Consider the following 22,403-nt stretch of genomic DNA (forward strand, 5'->3'; position numbering starts at 1 on the left):
CAGGTGGGGTGCGCAGGTGGGGTGCGCAGGTGGGGTGCGCAGGTGGGGTGCGCAGGTGGGGTACGCAGGTGGGGTACGCAGGTGGGGTGCCAGTGCTGAGTCGGTATGTATGAAAACATGACAAGAATGCCTGTTACTTTGTATGTTAACTAAGACATGAAACAGCGTACTGGATGGCGTCTGTTCATAGTGCTATAAAGAGATACAACAGCCTGAGTAGCTTAGTAAGATTCTCATTTCTTGCATTCTGAAGGCTGGGAATGCAAGGGGCTGACACACTCCTTTGTTGGTGACACATCTGCTGGGGAGAGAGCTTTCTCGTCACGCCCAGAGCTATCTCACTATGTGCTGCATAAGTTCTTCCCTGTGCATGCTTTTTTCATTGTATCATACTTATTTAATTGTGTTATTTAATTATTAAGTTATTTATTTATTATTTAACTGTATAAAGACAATGACGCTGTGGACTAGGGCTTTAATAGAGGAATCTGCAGGGACGTGGGGGCATTCAGGTCCTCAGCTCAAAGCAGCTGCAGGGCCGTGTGCGGCTGACTGTCAAACCAGGCCTCACTGCTGAGTCTCTTTTGGAGGCTGTTCATGGACACAGTGGCCCAGCACCCCAGAAAGACCCCAGCAGAGGATCTTTTGGGCAGGATCTTTTGATCTCGTCATCATATGGAGGTAGAATCCTGCTGACTCAACCTGGCCGGGGCTTCAGAAAGCCCTGTTTGATTTGCTACGAGGGCCAGCAGGAAGGCCGACCTGGCCTGTGATATGCAGGAGGCGCCATGGCCCTGGTCTCTGCAAGCTTGTGGTGGGTGGCTACCACCAAGGGACAAGTGTGGGCAGATGGCAAAAGAAGGAGGGCCAAGGAGGTTGGGAAGGGCCAAAGCTTGGGAAGGTGTCCAAGTAGGTTTGAGGGGAGTAGGAGGAGGGAGTGGGGGAAGGGTTCCGGGCTGAAGGAACAGTGAATGGGTGTGTGGGTGTGTGTGTGTGTGTGTGTGTGTGTGTGTGTGTGTGTGTGTGTGTACTTGCACGTGCACATTTGTGCACTCCTTTGTGTGCATGAGAGTCTTTGTTTCTGTGTGTGGCTACATATGAAAGAACAAATAGTTCTGTGGCTGAAGTCACAAAATGGACCTATGATAGAGCCAAGGCTTGAAGGGGACCTAGGAAACCATGTTGGCTGAGCTCCTATTATTATAGACCTCTGACATCCAGGGTCTCCACTGCACCGAGGCGGGAAAGTTGGCGCAGCTGGTGGGTTGGCTGATACACGGTGGGTGAACACTTTGAACACTTTGAACACCTGTTGTATATTTGAATACAGTTTGTCTTTCATTTCAAAGTACCGTGGACCAGATACTGGATTTCTAGCCAGTTGGAAGAGGAAAATCCTCCCAGATGCAGAACTCTCAGGAAATGGTATTGTCTTGCATCTTCTTTCTTCCTCATCTAAATCTGCCTAAGTCCAACCATTAGACTTTTCAAATGCCTTGTCATCCCCCATTTTTAGTTCAGAGCATGGAAAGATGGCTGGAACTCCTGGACTGTGTCCTTGGCTGGAACAAGGCTAGGCATGGCATGCTGGACCACATAAATCTCCAGCTGACTCTATCTTCTGGGGAGGAGACTGCAGCAGCTCTTGTCAGTGGGTGTGGTACCCAGACATGTGCTGTATGTGACTCAGGGAGGGCTGAAGTATGTACTGTCTTAAGGGACTGAGTAGGGTGGAAAGGGAAAAAGCCCTGGGCAAGCAGCCTGTGATGGGCCAGGTTTTCCCTGTCCAAGGCCACATGGCCCTTGAAAACCTTGACTCCAGTGGGCACCGCACCTTACTGTGTGCATTAACTTTGCGTGACAAGTGACTCAAGAGTTTGAAACAGTTTCCCCTGTGCAAGGTGAGGATACTAACTCGTGGCCCAGCAGGTGGTCTGCTGGTGGCATGGCCATGCATGGTCTGAGACAGTCAGATACACCATGAGGACAGGTAACCTAACACCCACAAGACACACTGTCAGAGGGAGAGTTAACACTGTGCTGCCACACTGAGGGACCACTGTTCTTTTGTAATCACATTAAGTAGCTGGAACAGTGACTCAAAGAAAGCCTGGTGCTCCTTCATATCCCTGTCAGATGACTAACACCCAAGTTGCTATGCTTGTGTCGAATCTGTGTTGTTTGCCTTGGCTTCTCTCAACTCAAGGATTAGGCAAGCTGAACAGGGCAGAGTGTCTCCATTGTAAGATGAAGAGCTGTGACCTCAAGTGGCTTGCTGACTCACTGGCTGTGAACAGAGTGAAGAAAGCCAAGAAGAGGCGGTGTGGGGAGCTGCAGGCCCTCAGACTCAACCTGGACGGGTCTTCAGAAAGCCCTCTTTGATTTGCTACACCAGGGCCAGCAAGCAGGCCGACCTGGCCTGTGATATGCAGACGCACCATGACCTTGTTCTCTGCAAGCTTGTTTCAACATTTTAGCTGAGTCGGTTACAGTGGGCAGGATGAGAGGGAAAGTGAGCAGCAAACCCATGCAAAAGGAAACTGGAAAATCATGGTGGGGAAAGAGGGCAAGGCTGAAAAATCTACTTGGACTTTGGTAGACCAGATGGCTGTCTCAAACATCTGGGATAAACTCTGCAGGGCATATCCTGCAGGGACGTGTACTGCCAGGGACAGCAGAGGTGGGCTCTGTGTGCTCCAGCCAGAGGGAGGACGTGGTGTGGCTGCCAGACACTGGAACCCACATGGCAGGGAGCTGGACAGAGTGAGAAAGGTCAGGCTGCTCCAGCCAGCAGGAGCACATTAACCTTCCCTGGCCACAGGAGAGTGTAGTGGCTCCAAACCACAGTCATCAAAGGCTAGCCAGCCAGGCCAGCACCAGGCCAAGGCTGCCTCTGTTGGGGAGGGAAGAGAGCAGGTTACTGGGAGGGGTGGGCTTCTGGACAGCATCAGGCCCTGAGACCAAAGTTAGCAGCTGGCTGGGCAGTCAGGGCTAACTGGCTGTTCAGAGAGATGCCTGGCCACAGGACAGTTCTGGGAGGGAAGGACAGTTGTGGAGAAGGAGGTTCTGTCTGCAAGGCTCATAAAGCTAGAGAAGGCGGGACTCCATGGGCTTGGAGGTTTAAAACCAAACCAAAAGGAACTGGTACCACAATTTAAATGAACTCCCATTACAAACAGCTACTTAGTTTGAGTTTTGAACAAAACACAAATGCAAAAACAAAAGGCCCAGACTATGAAATGGCTTTAACACACCATTCCCCATGCTTTTTCCAACTGGCTCCCTGTGACACTGACAGGGACAGGAATGTTCAGAAAATCATAAGCACATCTGCAAAGGTTTTTAAAAACTTCTCTTGTCAAATATATAATTGGTGGGTGGGGGCGAAAGCTTAGTTGTTAAAGTGCTTTCCATGCAAGCATGAGGACCTGAGTTCAATCCCCAGCCCCATTTGAAAACGTCAGATGTAGCTGTTCTCAGCTGGGGAGACAGGAGAATCATTCCGGGTCGCTGGATGACCAGCCTACACGAATAGGAGAACCCAGGTGAGAGACCCTCCATGCAGAGTGTGAGGTAGATAGCTCCTGAGGCTGTCGTCTGACCTGTACAGACACACAGACACACACACACACACACACACACATCATATAATTGGTTGCCATGGTCTCCTTTGGGTCCCGCCCAATCTACCAGACTCTGGCCCCTGAGAATGACAGCCACATACGCTGACATTCAAAGCAGGTAGGCACTCTATGTCACGTCTTCGCTAGAAGTCAGTTTAGATATTCTAAAATAACTGGTCAGTAACTACCAATTGGCAACACACTCCCTGCAGGAGTAAGTCTTCAATTACAGCAGTTTGTCAACAAGGGACAGGTGGACGTCTCTTTCAGAACTACATAGTTGTAAAAAGGTCTCTTTTTTAGCAGATAGCTGTGACAGAAAATATGCTAATTATACAACAGCTTCTTTCTTAGCTTTTGCATTGAAATGCCACATTTTTTGTAAATTTATGCAAATTTACTGTTTAGTGTAAATTAAAAAAAAAATTCAATGAGCCACAAACACCGGAGCACAGAACACCACGACCTTTGGTTTGAGGGACAGACAACTACATAGGTATGCAAAGGCACAGGACTTGTTGACAAAGTGACAAAGACTAAGCAAAAGTTAATGTTTAGGCCTGTGATTTAAACACCTTGCCCCTGGCTCCCTCCATCTTTTCCAGTCTGCGCAGCACGGCAGATGAACAACAAGAGTGCGAATTGCTGTGTCTCTTCACAGTCACGGGGCCTGGGGGAACAGGAGTGGGGGTGGGGCATCTAGGTTCCGATCCATCCCACTGCAGAAGGCCAGGGTCACTCCTCACCCCATCTGAGACGGAGGCAGAGAGTGCGCCTCACATCCATGAGGAGACACCGGGCTTCTGCTCTGTCCATGAGAGGAGGCCACATTGGAAGGAACGTCAGCGCGTTCCCCAAATTCCTGACCTGAGGATGCCTTCTGACTTCAGTTCTTTTTTCGATTTTGCAGTGAGTGTGTGTGTGTACCCAGTTGTTTCACGAATTATGAATGTAATCTGAGATGGTGTTTTAGGTGATGTTATACATGGGTCGAGATTTCATAATAGGGAATTTTCCACTTGTGGTGTTAAATTGGCCCTCCAAAAGCTTTGGATTTTCAAGCACTTGGAAACTGAGAATTTTCAGATTAAGGATCTCGGCCTGTATCTGAACTATTCATTTTCTTTTTAAATATAGATTTTTTTTTTTAACTGTGCAAAACACACATCACAAATCCTGACCATTTTCCACACGTCCCCTGAGTGGTATTAAGCACACTCATGTCGTCACACAGATGTCACCCCGTTATTCTTCTGAAGAAAGTCAAAGGTCTTCCAAGTGAGTTGGGGCTCAGGGCAATTGTGGGCATGAACGAAACAAAATTGTGGGCAATTTCGCCCAGAGGACCCTCCTGCTGACTCCTCCCTGAGCAGACATCAGGTGACGAGTCTGTATTAATTCTCAAGCACTCTCGAACCCACTAAACCATTTTAAGGGGCAATTAGTGGCTTTGTACAATCCGTTATTTATTTACTCAGAAGGCTAACTTCTGCCTTGGCTGTCTTCGGTTGTGTGAAATACATGCTTGGGACCTTTCAAACTGTGCATTATTTACCTGACAGGACTCAATGGCTTCTCTGGAGCCATTTAGCTTTATAGTGGAAATTAGTCCGGGGTGGGCGTTAGAGCCGAGCTGTAGACCCTGTCTGTAGCCTGCGCTTGCCTCTTGTTAATGCAGCTGACTGGGCTAACGGCCCTTGGGTGGCCATGAGGGACAGTTATGTGGCTTTCCTGTAGATGCAGGCAGGCGGAGGGCCTCTGCTTGTGAGTGCCAATGGAGGTCACAGGGCTTACGGACCAGAGAGACTTAGCACACATGGCTCCATACATGGTCCCACAGGGTCCTTTACCTGAGAATGGTGGTTTGGTTTTGAAATAATAAGGGTTACTCGCTCTGCAGTGAGAAAAGCAGGCCAGTTCTTTAGCAGCCTTCTGGAAGGGTGTGTCAGCAAATGGCCCAGATGCGTCTTCTACATGACCGAAGTGAGAAGACACAGGTTGTGGCCTGTCCATTGGAGGCATGCACGGACCTCATCTAGGACCCTGGCTTTGGTGTTTTAGGTCAGAACATGCTAAAAAAGGGTGGGTGGGGACTAGCCAGGGCTGCTTGTGGAGACCTGCTGACACCAGCTTTCCTTGAATTTACAGAGCAGCTGTGGCTGCTGGGGTACCATTTCCTGACAGACCTGTATTCTACCGTCGCTTCTGGATGCTGAGCCTCAGGGAGGACACAAACAGAAGAGCATCAGTGGTGCCTTCATGCAGGGGCTTCTAATGCTGCAGCAGTGGGATTATCAGCCTATAGAAAGAGGGGCAATGTATCTGCTCTCTCTATTGGCTCATGTGGTTTACCCATAAACCTAGGAGGCCATGATAGGAGCCCTGCTTCTTGCAACGAGAAAAGCTTGGGCCAGATGTTGAATGCTTTACTGAATTATCAGCACCCCGCTCGCTTGCTCCATGATGTCTGCTGAAGAGGAGAAAGACCAGGGATGGCTGGGCCAGGAGGCTTTTTCTTCTCATCACTGGAGAGATTTGAACAGCAGGATGCGCAATCTGGGACGGTTTTGTTTTAAAAAGGCATGCAGGAGCTTTGGCGATGGCTCAGCAAGTAAAAGCCCGTCTGGTGCACCTTACGACTTGAGTTCAAGCCTGGATCCCACTCATTATGACCTCCATCCATGTACCTTTGTATGCGCATGCCCACACCCACAAATAAACATCACTGACACACACAGATAAAGCATTAAGAGGGCATGCGGGTGAGTCAGTGTTACATGTGGTTTCTATAAAACCACCCACTTCCTAAGGTGCAGCTCCCATTCTCAGCTGCTGGGACTGGTCCCAAATGTACCAGGTCAGCAGCTCTTCGAGGGGCTTGCGGAGCAGGAGCTGGTCAGGTGGCTGGCTGAGGTTGTGTCTGGAAGAAAAGGCAGGTGTAGGAAGTGATGCAAGGTGAAGGAGTACGTGGTTCCTCTCCCTCAGGCTGGCTCCAGCTTCTCTTGACATCCTGCAGCCCAACCCTCTTCTTGATGACTCTTCTTCATTCTCTCTTCTGCTCCATTCTGTCGTCACTGATGCAATTTTCCTTCACACTTAAAATGCCCATCAGGTCCCCCTTTCTGTCCCCTGAAGGCAGTCCACAGTCACCTGCCACAGTCACCGGCTTCCTCATGGCTTGATGGGGGCACAGGCTTTGCTTACTGAAGAGGCTAAAGGCATCAACTCTGGGGTCAGACAGATTATCCCGGGGCTTGGAGATGTGAAGGAAAGTTGTCTGTGTCTATATATAGAAATACAGATGCAGCAGGATTTTAGAGAAAGCAGTTTGGATGGATCACAGAGGGAAACAGAATCCTATTGACAATGGGCTCTCTTTATAGCCCTAATGTTGACTCTTTTCTTTCTTGCTGAGATGGCTGTGGCGAGGATTGAGTGAATAGCATCAGTGAAGCCCTTGGCATGCTGACACACAACTGCTCCATGGAACACCACCCAGGCTGACACACACAGCTGCACTTCCTTTGGCACATTTTGTGCTCCTTGCGAGTGGGGGCCGTGGACGTTGGATTCTGCTGCACAGATACTAGACTGGTGCCTAACCCAGAACTGTGAGCATTTACTGAGTGAATCCACATGCAAGAAGGGGACATTTCAAGTCTTGCCACCATACAAAGTGTTGCAAGGAAAGTTGGGAGGTGGGAAGGGGCGGCAGAGGCACTACAGTAGTCACCTGGCCTGACCTCACTCGGTACCAGAAACCTGCAGAGAAGATTGCAGAGTTTCCTCCTTACCACTGGGTTCTAACTTATTCTACTCTAACTTAAAGGCATCAGGCAGTTTACATCTGAGGCTGTCTCGTCTACCCTTGGACATCACCTGTCCATGGTTGAATCTGTTCATCTTTTCTCTCTCTCTCTCTCTCTCTCTCTCTCTCTTTCTCTCTTTCTCTTTCTCTCTTTCTCTCTTAGGTTCCATGTGCCTCTCGAGACTGTTCTGAAGGTTAGAAAATGATGCAGTACCTGGCGCAGTGCTTCTCACGGCACCTCTTTAGAAACTTGTGATGCATGAGTCACAATAAGGGCCACTTGCTTTGGAGAGGCTGGAGAACACAGGCCCTGCAGGCATGGCTGACAGAGACCTGCCAGGTCGATACCCTGAGAGCCGAGAGTCTAAAACATCCTTCAGAGTGGCCCCCAGCTCTTCTTTCTGATGCTTAGAGATCACCTGGGCCAGTGGGAGCAGGTGATGACAAGCCCAATGAGCATAGAGGCAAGGACAGGACCAACCTCTTTAAATTGCCCTCTGACCTCTTGCAGGCACCTAGTGGTGCCAGCATCACCCATAAGAAGCAAATACACAAATGGCAAAGGTACTTAAGATGAGGGAGGCGTTAGCAGTGCACAGCTGCCATGGCTCTCCTCCACCACCGCCAGGGACCGGGCAGAACCCAGCGGCACTCTGTGAGCTGGGGGGGGGTCCCTCCAGCACACTGCATCCCTTAGCCCAGCGGACTCTGGCCCCTGTGACCAGGGCTGGCAGCGAGAAGAAGCTGGAGGAGAAGGCCCTCTGGAGCCAGTCAGCGCCTGCCCTTCCCTCCCTACCTCCAAATATGTTTCATCTTGTTTCTGGACACAGATCATTTCGCACTCCACTCTGTAGGTGGAGGTGAAGTTGCTCTACTTGTAAGCTATTTGCCATTCACTCATTTCCTTCCACACTTCCCTACAGAAGATGGGGCTCAGTGCATGAGATTTATCTGAGGAAGGAGAGACGGGAAGAGCAGGCCCAGGCCTCTCTCTTTGCAAACCCAACACTCTGGCTGGTAAAACCTTGAGAAGAAGCTCTTCTAGGCTAGTGTTCCTCTCCGGGTCCCCCATGGAGCACACAGCGTGTGCTCAGAGAGGCTCCACAGAGTAGATGAATAAATCCACAGCAGTTGTTTGGATTTCAATATAAATGGATCTTGGACCTGAGAATCTGCCAGATGGGCAGGCAGGTTATAGGCTGGCGATGTGTCTCCAAAGCTATAAAACTGCAGCCGTGGTTAGAGTTGGACGCTGACATTTCGGAAAATGATTATATGCACAATTTAAGCACACAGCCATTCCCGCCCTCTGAGCGCTGCCACCTCACCGGCAGCGCTGATACTGGCTTTCTTGATATATATATTTTTTTCTTTTTCTTTTTCTTCTTTTTTTTTTTGATTCAAGCAATTTTTTTTCTCAGCCCCTCATATTTCTAACAGAGTGTGATTTATTCATTCAAAATTATGCTCCATTTTTATAAAACCCGAGTTGCTGCAAATGATGCCTGAGGTTCCACAGAAAATATTAATTCCTGATCCGCTGCTATAAAGCATGCCTGCTCTCCGCGCAGAGCCTCTGTCGCCCCAAGACAGATGGCAGCGGTCTCGGGGTATGATTAACTTCGCAGTCCTGCCAATTTCCTCACGCTCCTCTGGCCGCAGACTTCCAGATTGACCGCCAGCTCCTCTGCAAATGAACAGCGGCTCCGACTGATAAATCACGGGGATCCTGCTTCTGATCAGGGCTGGCTGCTATTTACTACTTCCGAAGGGAGGTTAGTCATATTCAAGGCTTTCCGTACGCCGAGCACACACCTTCCTCCCCAACAGCCATCTGCACCTTCCCGACATTGCTGATAATATGCAAAGTCTGAAAGTGTCCACTGATGCCTCCTTCCCTCACCTGTCCCCTGTCCATCAAGCCCAACCACCCATGAGGAGGAAAAGCACCTAGATTATAAGATAGAGGCCCTGTGCAAACTATTATCTAATAATTGCCTTACTTATCTCAAGAATTTTGCTACCTCTTCCTGTCCTGGTTGCCCGTTGTCTTCATCATTTGGAGACACCAGTGGGCTTCATACTTCTCAAAAACAATGAACAGAAAAGCCAAAACCAAAACCTACAGTCAGGTGTGGAAGAGCATAAAACCCACACCACCTCATCTTCCCACAGCCCCGCCCTGCCTCCTCAGGAGGGTCACAGTGAGCTCGGCTGCAGTCCAGCCCCTCCATCTGCCTGGGGGACTCTTCTGGGACTATCTGGACTGGACTATAGGCACAGGCACAAACACATTGCTAGGGTGTTTTTAAAGTGAGGCGAGGGATGCATTACAGCTTTAATTTTCTGACACTGTTTGCCGATCATGAGGTCACAAAACTTCAGAGTGCACGCCCTGGGAATTAGGCCCTGGTACGCCATCGCGCAGTAGAATGACTGCAGATAATGAGAACGGAGGTGGCTCAGTGGTGCAGGAGTGCGTCCCTGAGCCTGATTCTGAGCCCGTGCTCTGAGATCTAGGCAGACAGGACTGACGCTTGCTGATCGTCCTCTGCTCTCCACACACAAACACATACATGTACATATACACATACAGTGTAAGAAATCTTTTTAGAAAGCTACAATAAAGGGTTTTAAATGAAGACATGATGTTTGAAGAGACATATGCTTTAATTTTTTTTAAAGAAATATTTATTTTACTTTTATGTGTACTAGTGTCTTGCTTGCTTGCATATGTTTGCATCACACGCATGGCATGCCTGTTGGGTTCCCTGGATCTGGGATTACAGACGGTTGTAAGCTGCCATATGGGTGCTGGGAATTGAAGCTAGGTGCCCTGTAAGAGCTATAGGTCCTTTACAAGAGCAACAGCTGCGCTTAACCCCTGAGACAACTCTCCAGCCCTCCATCACACAAGGTGCCCCAGTGTCAGCGTGTCATGCCGATGAATATGCACATTTTTAAGAACACAGCTAAAAGATAAGTCTCATTTTTAAATACTGGATTTGTGCTAGGGCTCCTCTTTTGAAAACAGACCAGGAAAATCTTGAGACAAAAAAATGATGGAAAAGAAAAATGATCAGAAAGTACATGGATATCATCATGAGCACTTGCGCCACAGAAGCACGAGAGCCCCACCCCGCCCCGGAAGGGAATGGGGTGCTTGGCCCCTTCCTTTTCCTACAGCTGGCCTTGCGGGACCAGGGGTCAAAGCACTGAAGGTAGGCGTCTTCCTAACTGACGTTACAGTGCGAGTCTGGCCCTCCCACCAACCTTGTCGGCAAAGCCCTGTTTCTTCATCAGCACAGGGACGACACCCTTGGAAGACATCAGTGTATTCGTGAGCTGTTCCACGCTGAGGGCAAATGGCTGGGCGGGTGTGTTAGAAGGGCAAGGACCCTTCCTTCAATTCTTTTATCAGATATTTTGTGATAGCAACAAGTAATTAATAGATTATTCCATGGTCTAAGTGGCTACCTTGGGTAGGCCATGCTCTGGGGTGACCAGTTCCATTCCAAGTCTGCAGTTTATTTTGACAAACAGAATATTAGGCAGATCATACAATGATATGGACCCAAGCCACAATGATAATTTTTTTCCTAAAAACATTGGTTTATTCAAAATATTAAGTAATATGAAAGAAAAAGGCACCTTCTATGAGATCAAGTACTATTCCCTAATTAAAAAAAAAAACAAAAACAAAAAAAACAAGAAAACAATGAAGCCAAAGAATTCAGTAGGTGTTTTTAAGTTCTGATTTTGAGCAAGAGTTTTTAACAAAAGGATCTCACTATGCAGTCCTGGTTGGCCTGGAACACAATATAAGAACTTGGTATCGTGGCACTCCTTTAATCCCAGCACGTGGGAGGTAGAGGCAGGTGGATCTCTGTGAGTTCAAGGCCAGCCTGTTGTACATAGCAAGATCCAGGGCAGCCAGGCTACAGAGTGAACCATCTCTAAATGATTTCAAGTGCTCTCATGCACGCCCCAGATAATGAAACAGAATGTGTCTGGAGAAGGAGGAAGTGGCAAAGTTCTTGATTAGCTAACAAACCAACCACCAAGATCCCTCACTTACTCATATCTTAAAGGGGTGTCCCACCTGGGGCCATGTCCAGGTGCTTGAGGATGGCACCAATGGAACCCAACGCAAAACCCTAAACTCACTTAAAGCATTTAAAATTGTAACTCAGTTATTTGGCTCTTGAACACAAATTCTGTCGTGAGGTTGTGTCACAATGTTGAGGGGCTGGGCACTCCCTCAGGCTCATACCTCTCAAGTGGCTCAGCCTCGATTTACCAACTACAGGCGAGAGATAAGGATCGCCAGAGCCCTGTGGCCACACCTAGAAGTCAGCCCATTTCCTTTAACTGTGAATAAAAAACTGGGTTGAGGAGGGGAACGGCCCTATTATACTGGAGAGTAGAGGAAGGGGAAAACAGGAACCCCAGCTTCCAGGCGGGCACCGGCTTGACAGGTGAGAGCATTCATAAGAGGTCCAAGGGCTCCTCATTAAGATTGCTGGCCCTGGTGTCCCAGGCTAAGTCACTAAGAAGAAACGTCTGAACATCAGTTATAGCTTCTGATGCACCTTATAGAACTGTAGGGGGAATGCCCGTTTTCCTAAAGTGTGGTTTAATTCATTCCCACAGAGGTTGCCACGACGCTTGCCAGTTATGCATACACAGTTTTAGCAAGCATACTTTCTATCTGAGGAGATTCATCCACCTAGAGGGTATAAGCTAGGGGTTTGTAGTGTGTGTGTGTATCAACAGGGTCGTAGTAACGATGGTGTAATGGGATACCACAAGCTTTTTAGCATCCTCCAAAAAGGAAATACTGTATGAATCAGTAAAGGTCTCTCTGTGAACTTGGGCTGCCCCTGCTTCTCAAAGCATCTGATGGAAAGAAACTTACATCCAGAGAGACAGAACATTAAGCAGATCAGACAATGATATGGACCACATCTGGGTAGGAAGAGCTTGGCTCATAGTGAGTTTGGATCCTGGGTGTCCAATCAAGAGGACCAGAAGCAGCACCCTTCGGCGGCAGCCCCGGTTCTCTGCTCTCAGAGCACACACACTTGGGTGGCTGTCCCTAGGGAAAGGCTCTTCAGCTGAACTAAACGTATTGGGGTCCAGGGGACCCCCAGAGGAAATGCTTTCCACCCGGGTGCTCTAGATGATCTACCTCAGTGTGGAGCGCACCGGGGAGGGTGAAGGCCTGACGGGAGGGAGGGGCAGAGGCTGGCTAAGCAATACTGCGTGCCAGTCGGCAGACAGGCACATCCTCCATGTCTGACGCTGCCAGCTTCTCATGTAGGGCCTTCATCCTCACCTCCTGACAAAACACACTCACACACATACACACACACATACACACACACACACACACACACACACACACACACACACACACACGGCTCTCGGTCTGGTCTAAGGAGGGTGTGAATTCCAGTACGTGCTTTTTATGCGTCTCGTTTGGAAGCACGAGGCAGGAGAAACAAGCCAAGGAGTAAGAAGTCAGGCAGGGGACCACGAGTGGCTTATATGTATACAGCTCAAGAAAAAAAAATCTTATTGAAAGACACAGTCCGGGGGGGGGGGGGGGAGACATGGAAAGAGTGAAGAAAACACCTCAAAATAAATGAAGTACTTACTGCTGAAAAATGAGCCTGACTCTCAACCAATTCCAAAGTTCAGAATTTACCGCACCGCTCAGGCCTTCCCCCACCACGGAGGCCCTCCCCCACCACAGAGGCCTTCCCCCTGAGTTTCTTGTCTCTTGTTTCATGGCACAACAAGGGATTCTTCATACTTTATGTGAAATACAACATGGCGATTTCTGCAGTAATAAACTCCATGCACGCATGACAAATCCAAGCACGCAGAATGTTTAACATCCCAGTTCACAGATTCTTCAGGGACAAAATCCGATTATGAATTATATGCCACAATAAATAGGGCTCAATGTTTCATAAAGCAATTTATAGTTCATAAAAATGACGAAATGTACCTGTCAGACAGAGCGCGGAGAGCTGTCCTCTGGGCTGTCTGCTGGAAGAGAGGGTGGAGATGTTTATTTAATATTCCGACTTTTAAATTATGTGCTCAATCAACACTTAAAAAAAAAAACTGTGTTACATACACATTTCTGTCAAGTAACCAAATTTTAAACCATGAGCAACATAGTAGAAGGGCAGGTTCTTGGTTAAGCCACAGTTGCCAATGGGGGCAGGGAGAGAGAGAGAGGGAGAGAAAGAGAGAGTGTTTGTGTACTACTCCCTGGCAGTGTGACACAGGTCTCAGGAAACATGGCAGAGACCTGAGCTATATTTTTTTTCTACCACCTGAAATTATTTTTCCAGAAAGAAAAAGAAAAACAAAACTTCTCTACCAATGAATCTGTGTTGTGTCCGTCTGTGTTGGTGTGCTGTGTCTGCTGTGTACGGGTGTGAATACGGCCGGGCACACCTGTGGATTCGTGTACAGAGGCTCAGGAGGGCTCTGGGTGTCTTCCTCCATTGCTGCCTGTCTTACTCCCTTGGGCCAGGGTCTCTCGGTGCACCCGAGGCTCTCCACAACGGCCAGGCTGGCTGGCCATCAAACTCCCAGGATCTGTTTGTTTCCGCTCCACTCCAGCGCTGATGTTACAGCCGAGTGCGGTCACGCTTGGCTTGCTGCAGTTTTTACACAGGTGCTAGAGGTTCGATTTCAGGTCCCCAAGTTTGCAAAGCATGTGCTATTACCAAGGAGCCATCTTGCTAGCCACTGAAGATAGAATTTTTAGTTGTTTTGTTTTCTTTCAGATTCACCAGGGAGATGGCTCATTTGGTAGCACACTCACAGTGCAAGCAGTGAGCACTGGCGCCCGGGTCCTTAGCACTACCGTGAAAACGCGCACACGTGTGTATCTTAAGCCCAGTGCTGGGAGGCAGAGGTGAGTGCATTCTGGAGCATAGTCCTCAGCAAGCCTGGCCCAGGACTGAGCTCCAGGTTCGTGAGAAAGCCTGGCTCAGGAAAACAAGCGGCGCGGGTACGCCAAGACTGAGATGCAGCAAACTCGTTACCAGTCCCTAATGAGTCTGAACTCAAACGTTCCTGCTGCTGCTGGTGGCACTCAGTGCACGGCACGCTGACCCTCAAGTGGACCAGGTGGCCATCAAGATGGGCACTGGACCTCTGTGCTGTTCCTGCCTGTGTCCACTACAGACGCTACAGATACCCCTGGCCCTGAGTTCAGGGCAGCTTCTCTCAACTCAGCAGCCTCTTTAACCCTTTCTTAGCCGTGTGGTAAGTGGTAAATGTGTGATCTGAGAGTTGATATGAGTAGTTGACACTGGAATAAAGGAACCTGAGACTGCCAATGGCTACCAACCAAGCAAAATTAGGAGCCAACTGCAGCTAGTGAAACGGCTGTATTTTGTAAATTTCTAGTTACCCAGTAAGTTCTGACATTGTGGAAAGACAATTAAAAAAAAAAAATAGCATAGAGAGTGACTGGAGAAGATGCCCGATACTGACCTCTGGCTGTCACATGCAGGAAGACCTGCACAGGTATGTGTAACATACACGAATCAGGAGGGACAGGACTAAAGATCCAGTGAACTGAAGCTAACTGACTTCTTTCTCCCCTGTCTCCAGAGAGTCCTCTCGCTGACTTCTATGACGAGGGGAGAGCGAGTGTTGATACATAACTGGCTGGAAAACGATTTAGAGAGTGCAGGAAGACAAACAAGAAGCAGGAAATGGCTGTGTATCCACTGAGGTGCCCGGGAAATGGAGCACCCTGCATGGTGGTCCCTAGTCATGACCTTGCAGGAGTGTGCTGGCCAGCTCGACCTTCAGCTGGGTGGGAGCAAGGGCGGATTCCCTTTAGCAACCCCGCATGATGCTGGACACAGAGACCGGGCACTTGCCATCATTAACCAATGTCCTCTGTCACTCTCCCAGTCTGTCAGTGTGGAAGTGTTGCCGAAGAGCCACCCACACTGCCATCTTTTTTTCGAATGCTTGAGTTTTGACTGTGCTTTTCATTGTAGTTATTCTTTTTTATGAACTACTCTACAGAAGACAATCACCTCCATTAAGAAAGGCAATGGGAATGTACTAAACATTTAAAACTACCCCTTCAGGGAAAAGAAAGCCGTGGCGTTAAAGTACAATGCAGTATCATGTACCTAGGCCAGGACTATTAGATTTTGCTGCCTACTCTCAAAAGCAACAGCAACAAAAACAGAACAAAACAAAACCCCAAAACTAAAAAGCCACCTTCAGTATTTTTTCACACTATCATCTTATTTTACAGTTGGAAATAATAAAAGAAACAAAAGATCAGGGTTAAACATTCAAGAAAAAGTTACTTAGGGGACTCATGATTGAAACCTGAAAATCCAGCTGTAAACTAGACAAACTGCCCAATTCCATTCTTTCAAGAGTTGCATCACAGTGACCACATTTTCCTGTCTTAACCTCTCATCAGCTTTTCCTTGTGGCTTTCCTTTGATTCTGCTGCAGCAAAGTCACTTGAGAGGGTTAAGAGAGAGCTTCCCTGGGTGCATTAGTCATTCATGAACGACACTGACACTCAAGTCCATAAGACAAAACAAGTTTCCTGCCAGAAATAGTCATTTTCCAGGCTGCCCTCAAGAGAAGACATCTTTCCTCTGGCGTTATGTTAACAAGGTTGATGGCTGGAAACATGGTCACCAGATATTTCGGTTCCAGTGTATACTGCACAAATTGCAAGTCACAGGCTGTTACAGTCCAGGAGGAAATTAAATGGTCTTTTGTAATTGGGTCTAGCACAGGGCAAGTCCATAGCCACTGGGGTGCGGGGTGAAACAAGAGGAGGGAAGGGGCTGAGTTCAAAGGCAGCCCAGAGTCACGCAACCCCCTGATGGAGACAGAATACGTAACTTACTCTCAACTGCCAACTGTGTACAGGCATTGGGTATGGTGTGGGTGACAGGAAAAACAGATACGGGTCTTCATCATAGCTCTTCGAGTCTGGAGGGGGGCCAGACAAGAAAAGGTCCACGGGCACACGGCAGTTTGGATGGCAATCGCTACGGCTGAGGAGGTCAGTATGCTATGGAATGGAGCAGTGATATGACAAATGCTTCCAGAAAGCTCAGTATGTTTGGAATAACAAGGCCTGAAGGGCATGGGGGAGAGTAGGAGACCGGAGAAATGGGGGAGGAATAGGGGAGCCATTAGACCAGAGAAACAGGGAGAGAAAGAGGAAAGCCATTAGACCGGAAAACTGGGGGAGGGAAGTGGAGAGCCACTAGACCAGAGAAACAAGGAGAGAAAGAGGAGCGCTCTCAGACAGAGGAATGAGGGTGGGCGAGGATGAAGGGCTGGGTGCAGAGGAAACACTTGAGGTAAAAGCTGCGGCAGGTTAGATCCTGGCTCAGGTGAAAAGCTGTTCAAGGTCACTGTGGTATAGGTCAGGGGGGCAGCGGGACCATCGCAGAGCCAGCTGAGGCCGATTTCAAGGGCCACAGAAGTCAAGGGTAGGCTTGTGGATATACAAGTCAATCGGAAGTCGTGACATGGACAGACGCTGTACAAAGCATGCTTGCACTTCTGTGTAACTTCCTGTGAACGTGTAATAATAAGGAGGAGGGCGATTGGTGGGGTCGAGTGTATTTTCAAATGCCTCGCTAGCTTCTGTTCTGTATGGTGAATGCGTCCGGATAAGGGGGAAGGATGTGTGAGGTTATTACAACGATCAAGCAGGAGGAACGCTTGACAACATCGGAGACAAGAGAGAACAGTGACCCTTGGTAGTCCTACCTGAAGGAGCTGCCTCTGGTAGGATGTCAGGCCAGGTCAGGGATGGCATCGGTACCAGAGTCATGCCTCGGCACCCGGTGTGGATAGAGACCACTAGTAGAGATGTGGGATGGCGTGTGTGTGTGTGTGTGTGTGTGTGTGTGTGTGTGTGTGTGTGTGTAGGAGCCAAAGCAGAGAGTAACTCTCATGGCATGAAGAAGTTCAAGTTGCCTATGGACGCCGCCTAAGTGCAGATAGTGGATGATATCTGGGAATATTAGCCTGAAATTGTCAAACAAAGACACCAAAAACGGGGTGGGGGCAACAGCTCAGCGGGTGTAAGCACGAGGACTTATGTTTGAGCTCCAGAGCCCACGTTATACAAGAGGAAAGAGGAGGAATGGAAGCAGGAGCAGGGAGGAGAAGGGGGAGGGGAAGGAACAGAGAGGGGGAGGGAAAGGAGGAGGTAGAAAGAGAAGGGAGGAGAAGGGAGGAAGAGGAGAAGGAAGAAGAAGAGGAGGAGGAGGAGGAAGAGGAGGAAGAGGAGGAGAAGTGTGGTGGCACACATTTATAACCCCAGCCTGGGAAGCAGGATCCCTGGGGCCGTCCTATCCTTTAAGTTACAGTTAAAGTGAGAAACTTTATTTTCTAGCAAAGGTGAGTGACCCCAGAGCTGGATCTCTGGTTTCTCAAACATACGCAGGCACACACGAGTACACAGAAATACACACACATCACATACATGCACCGCTTTCCCCTCTCTGCAAGCTACCCACACAGGAATAAACTTGATCCAGGTGGCTTCAAGTTCTGGACTGACATTTTGCTCTTGTCCTGCAGGAACCCCTCGTTGCGGTCGCCTGGGGAAGCATCAGTACTGCTCATTTCTGGGTTCCTAGAAATGCTGTCTAAGAGGCCTCATGCTCGGCAGGCTCTCTCCTCACCCCATTCAGCACTGGGGTCAGGCAGAGCCACTCAGGACATATAACTTAACCTTTGTGTGAGAACACTCTGAGAGTGACTGACGGGAGACGCTAACCAGATGGCAGCCGGAGGAAGGAGGAGAAAAAAACCTGCTTGGCTGGGTACCCGGGGCTGTCTGGTTATTCTAATAAAGACTGCCCTGTGTGAATACTGCCTTCTCTTTACACAACCTGCCCTGAGTGGGTCCCTACGGACAAGGCAGAGTTTCAGAGGTGGCACAGCTCTCCAGTAAAGAAAGCCAGCGGCTGCATGGGGCAGCAGAGGACACACCACTGCGGCTCCTGAAGTCAGAGGCAAGCCAACATTTGTAAGGTTTTCCAGCTCTTTCCAAGGGCTTCTGCCTGATTTGGATTCTCAGTTCTGAGGGCTAGCTTTTTTTTTTTTTTTTTTTTCTTTTCTTTTTAACTAATTTGCTTCTTCAACTTTCCTTGGTGTACTCCTCCCCCAAACTCTAGGTCTATAACAGGAGTCAGGCCTTACTCATCTGGGGAGTGAGGCATTGAGGCGAGGTGGCTGAATTCCACCTTCGTTCCAGCTTCCCACACTCCCTCCAAGATGACACAAGGCAGAGCTCTCAGCGTATTCTTTCATCAGAAAGCACTTCCTTACACTTAGAGGATGTGACAGGGGCCTGGGGGGCATGACCAAGTCTTCTGGTGGACTAAAGGATGGCGCGCTGGCCTTTGTTAAGCATCTCCAAGGGTATTTTCCTCCCAGAGGCACACTCTGACCTACCCAGGACTGTTGTGGATTCTGGGTGGTAGCTCCCCTTCAGACTTAGGGTCCGAAGTTCAGTCAAGAGAGAATTTGACCCTACTGACTACTCCAGTACATGGTGACGGGCCTGGACAAAGGAGGGCAGCCCGGCTGTGTTAGGTGTGGGTAGGACCAAAGGCCGCTGTAGAGTCGCTAGGACTAACCTGGTCGATACTTGCTGCTTCTGAACAATGGGGAGCCAGACGCAGCTGCCCTCAGAGTTGAGAGGGGGCCTCTCGTGAGGGTGGCAGAAAACTCTTGGATCCTGGGACACAGCACTGGCAAGACAACTGAGCCTTCTCAGAAGGAGAGAGTGTGCACACGCAAGCACATGCCGGCCAGTGTGTTCACACCTTTTGAAGCACAGCAACCACACAGGAGTGGTACCTGGAGCAGGCCGGGAGAGAGCCTACAGGAGGGTAGGCCTCCCCAGTTCTGGTCTCGACACTGGGAGATCTGGAATGTGGATGGTGAGACTAGGTAGGACTCAGGTCTCCCTCAGGTGCAGATTTACCTTCTAGACAGCTCTCTGGCCTCTAGGTCACAGAGTAGGAAAGTCCCTTCTCTAGGATCCAGGAACACAGGGTATCAGAGTATAGGGCCAAAGCCAGTTATGGGTAGAGAGTCTCAAATTCTGTGCTGTCCTTCTGCTCTGGTAGAGTCTGGGCTAGATTCAATGAGTGCTTGCCCTGCTGAAGTTGTGCATGAAGGTGATGGTGGTAGGAAATCCAAGTGTTGCTGCGGCTTTGTAGGCTGTGGACTGGCCGGTTATGTAGGCTTGGGGTGGGGACAGATCAGAGGCCTCCCCACCCCCGAGTGTGCAGGAGTCACCCTGCTAGAGGAAAGCGTTCGCTAAATCCTACCTGCCCCCCCCCCCAGCCCTGCTGCCTACTCACCTGGGCTCTGGTCACTCTGTGCTCACAGGACTTGTTCCACATGGCAACCTGAATGCAGCCACAACTTATCGTGTGTGTGAGATTTGCCAACATATATGTATGACGTTTAATGATCAGATCAGGGTCATGCCATCTTCATGGCCTCAAGTCACTTCTCTGTGTCAGGAATATTCAAAATCTTTACTGCCTACCTTGAAATTTGTGAGTAATGTGTCAACCAGTCACCTTTGTTGTGTTAGAGAGCATCTGAAATTATTCCACTTGTCTAGATGCGTCCTGGTCATTTGTCACTGCCCACCCTGCTGGGCTCTGGCTCTGCTACTTCTTTGAGGTCCTCTGCTCCAGCAGCTGGGTCAGAGGATGAGCCACTTCTAACTTCCTGAGTCTCTAAATGCCTTCCGGGCCTTTACAAATGTCCCTTTTGCTACCTTAGAGTGACACTTTGGTGGAACTCACTTCATGCCCCAAGGGTCTTGGTGGGTGGTCAATGATTGGGAAGGCAGAATGCACACATGGTTGTTTTCACAAGAAACAAGGTGGAATAAATATCTTGGTGGTGTTGCTTCATCTGCAATCTGTGGCTGAAGAGCCCATGTCTAAGTCTGGATTTACACTTCATCCAAACTCTTCTAAAAAACATACCCAGTGTTTGAGAAAAAAAAAAAAATTTGAATGGTCAGGAAGTATTCCATTGTACTTTCCAAGCCAATTATGCAAGAGGAAGCAGAAACAGTTCCGAGCTTGTTACTGGGGTTTGGATTTTCGCTTCCTATATGAACATGGCTCTACAGCCACAAGAGTGCACACTCTCCTCAGAACGGCCCTTGCACTTTAAAAAGCAAAGTCTAGTCTGAGGGAAGGTAAACCCAGGGACAGTGCTGGCCCACCCTCCCCAGGGAGAAATCCTGGCTCACCAGGACCTCCCGTGTGTCAGTAGTGGTCAGAAATACCAAATGTGAGTCTTTTGTTTTTTGTAAAATCAAATACTATAGAACTTGGGTTTAAGACAAGGAATTAAAATCTTTTTATCCTCCTCAGCTGGTAAGACTTTTATGCAACTGTTTTAATCATCCCGGTCAGTGAGACATTTGTTTACATAAAGGTCCAGAGCTCTGTTCTGGAACTTTGATGGCCTTGGGCAGTAATGCTTTTCTCCTTAGGGCTGCAGCCCTTCATGTGTTATTAGCTGATTCTAAACGAATAAGATTGTGAGGTCTGAGCCCAGCCACTGAGTGAGAATAAAAATCAAATGCATTTTCTGTTTCAGGGCGTGCTCGGAAGGCTGAGCTAAGCTTGCTATGTCCAGACCCTTCAGTTGGAACGGTGGTCTCTTTCTTTGCACTCAAACATACTTCTAACACTTTGAGGGCTCTGTCTGAGAACCTAGCTCACCTGAGCGAGTGTCTTGGACCAGTTCTAACAACTGTATGATCTATTTCTTAGAGATGGTTTTATTCCGTTCAACACAACCTGTGGGCTGCAGAGCTGGTCTGCACAGAACTGGAAAATACCAAGAGCCTACAAGTGACAAAAATGCTTCGTCTCTGTGCTTCCATAGGCTAAGAGTCTCCCTAGAAAAAGCTGTGCTTAGGAGATAACCTGCCGCACGAAACACACGAAGAAAAACCAGGACAACAAAATGAAAACAAAACTTTCCAAATGCTTATCTGGACCAAGAGCCTGAATGCCCAACTGCAGGAAATTCCTCTGCTGTAGGGCACCTCCACACCTGGAGAGACGTGAGAGTGCACACAGACACCCTGAACCCTGACACTTCCCAAAGAACTAATGAAGAACTCAACAACAAAAATCCTCCAGCTCCACCATCAAAGTCACAGGACAAAGGTCACTCCTCCCAGCTAAAGGGAGACTTCCACTTCCGTTGTCAACTAACAGTCCTGCTGAAAGCTAGGCTGGAGAGGAACAGTCGTCAGCTCCTGTCTCCCTGAGCTCTCAGAATGGAGGGTCCAGGTGGGTGGTACTGACATGTCATTAAGGAAACCTTGCCTTAGTTTAAAAGAAAAAAAAAGCAGTTCCTCGTGTGACTTCTGCAATTTTAGTAACGCCCATGGCCTCCTGTCTGTGTTGGCCACTTGCTTTTGTACATCCGTTGCACCATCTTTTAAGTTTTATAAAATTTGCCTAAGTTTCTCACTTTTCAGATTTTCATTTGCTGGGCCATATTCTTCTGCCTGGCCTTACATAAACCCCGCCTGAGCCCCAAAGTCTCTAAAACATTAGGGAATAGCACTCAGGCCTTCACACATTCCTGGGCAGTGATACTTAAATGAACTATTTCAAGTTTGGAAATTACAGCCGATTAGAACGGAAAGAGAGGAATTTGGCTTCCCCTCTCCCCCTGGCCGACCTGTGGCTTTTATAAATGCTTACACAGGTTTCTGTAATCTGATAATGAAATGTTCACTTACTTTGGGTGAGAGTAAAATTTTGTTTACAAGATGGAATTACCTGACTGAGTGAGCTTTAGGGCTGATAAGCAAGGCCACCCTCCTGCTGCACGCTTACATTTTCGTCCTTGATTGTGACTGACGGTTC

General features: G+C 48.7%; 1 protein-coding gene across 5 annotated transcripts in view; it reads right to left on the reverse strand.

The window, feature by feature from the left end:
* Nucleotides 1–22,403, reverse strand: part of Aff3 (ALF transcription elongation factor 3) — a 434,549-nt gene that overhangs the window by 54,775 nt on the left and 357,371 nt on the right. For 4 of the 5 annotated variants that reach the window (XM_055607315.1, XM_055607308.1, XM_055607310.1 and 1 more), the window contains one exon: nucleotides 13,448–13,488. In XM_055607315.1, coding sequence (XP_055463290.1) covers nucleotides 13,448–13,488 — 41 coding nt within the window. The remainder of the gene's footprint in view (nucleotides 1–13,447; nucleotides 13,489–22,403) is intronic. The other variant, XM_055607298.1, reaches the window with a different exon arrangement.

The sequence above is a fragment of the Psammomys obesus genome, unplaced genomic scaffold (assembly GCF_907164565.1).
Source record: "Psammomys obesus unplaced genomic scaffold, mPsaObe1.curated_primary_1811, whole genome shotgun sequence".
NCBI lineage: Eukaryota > Metazoa > Chordata > Mammalia > Rodentia > Muridae > Psammomys > Psammomys obesus.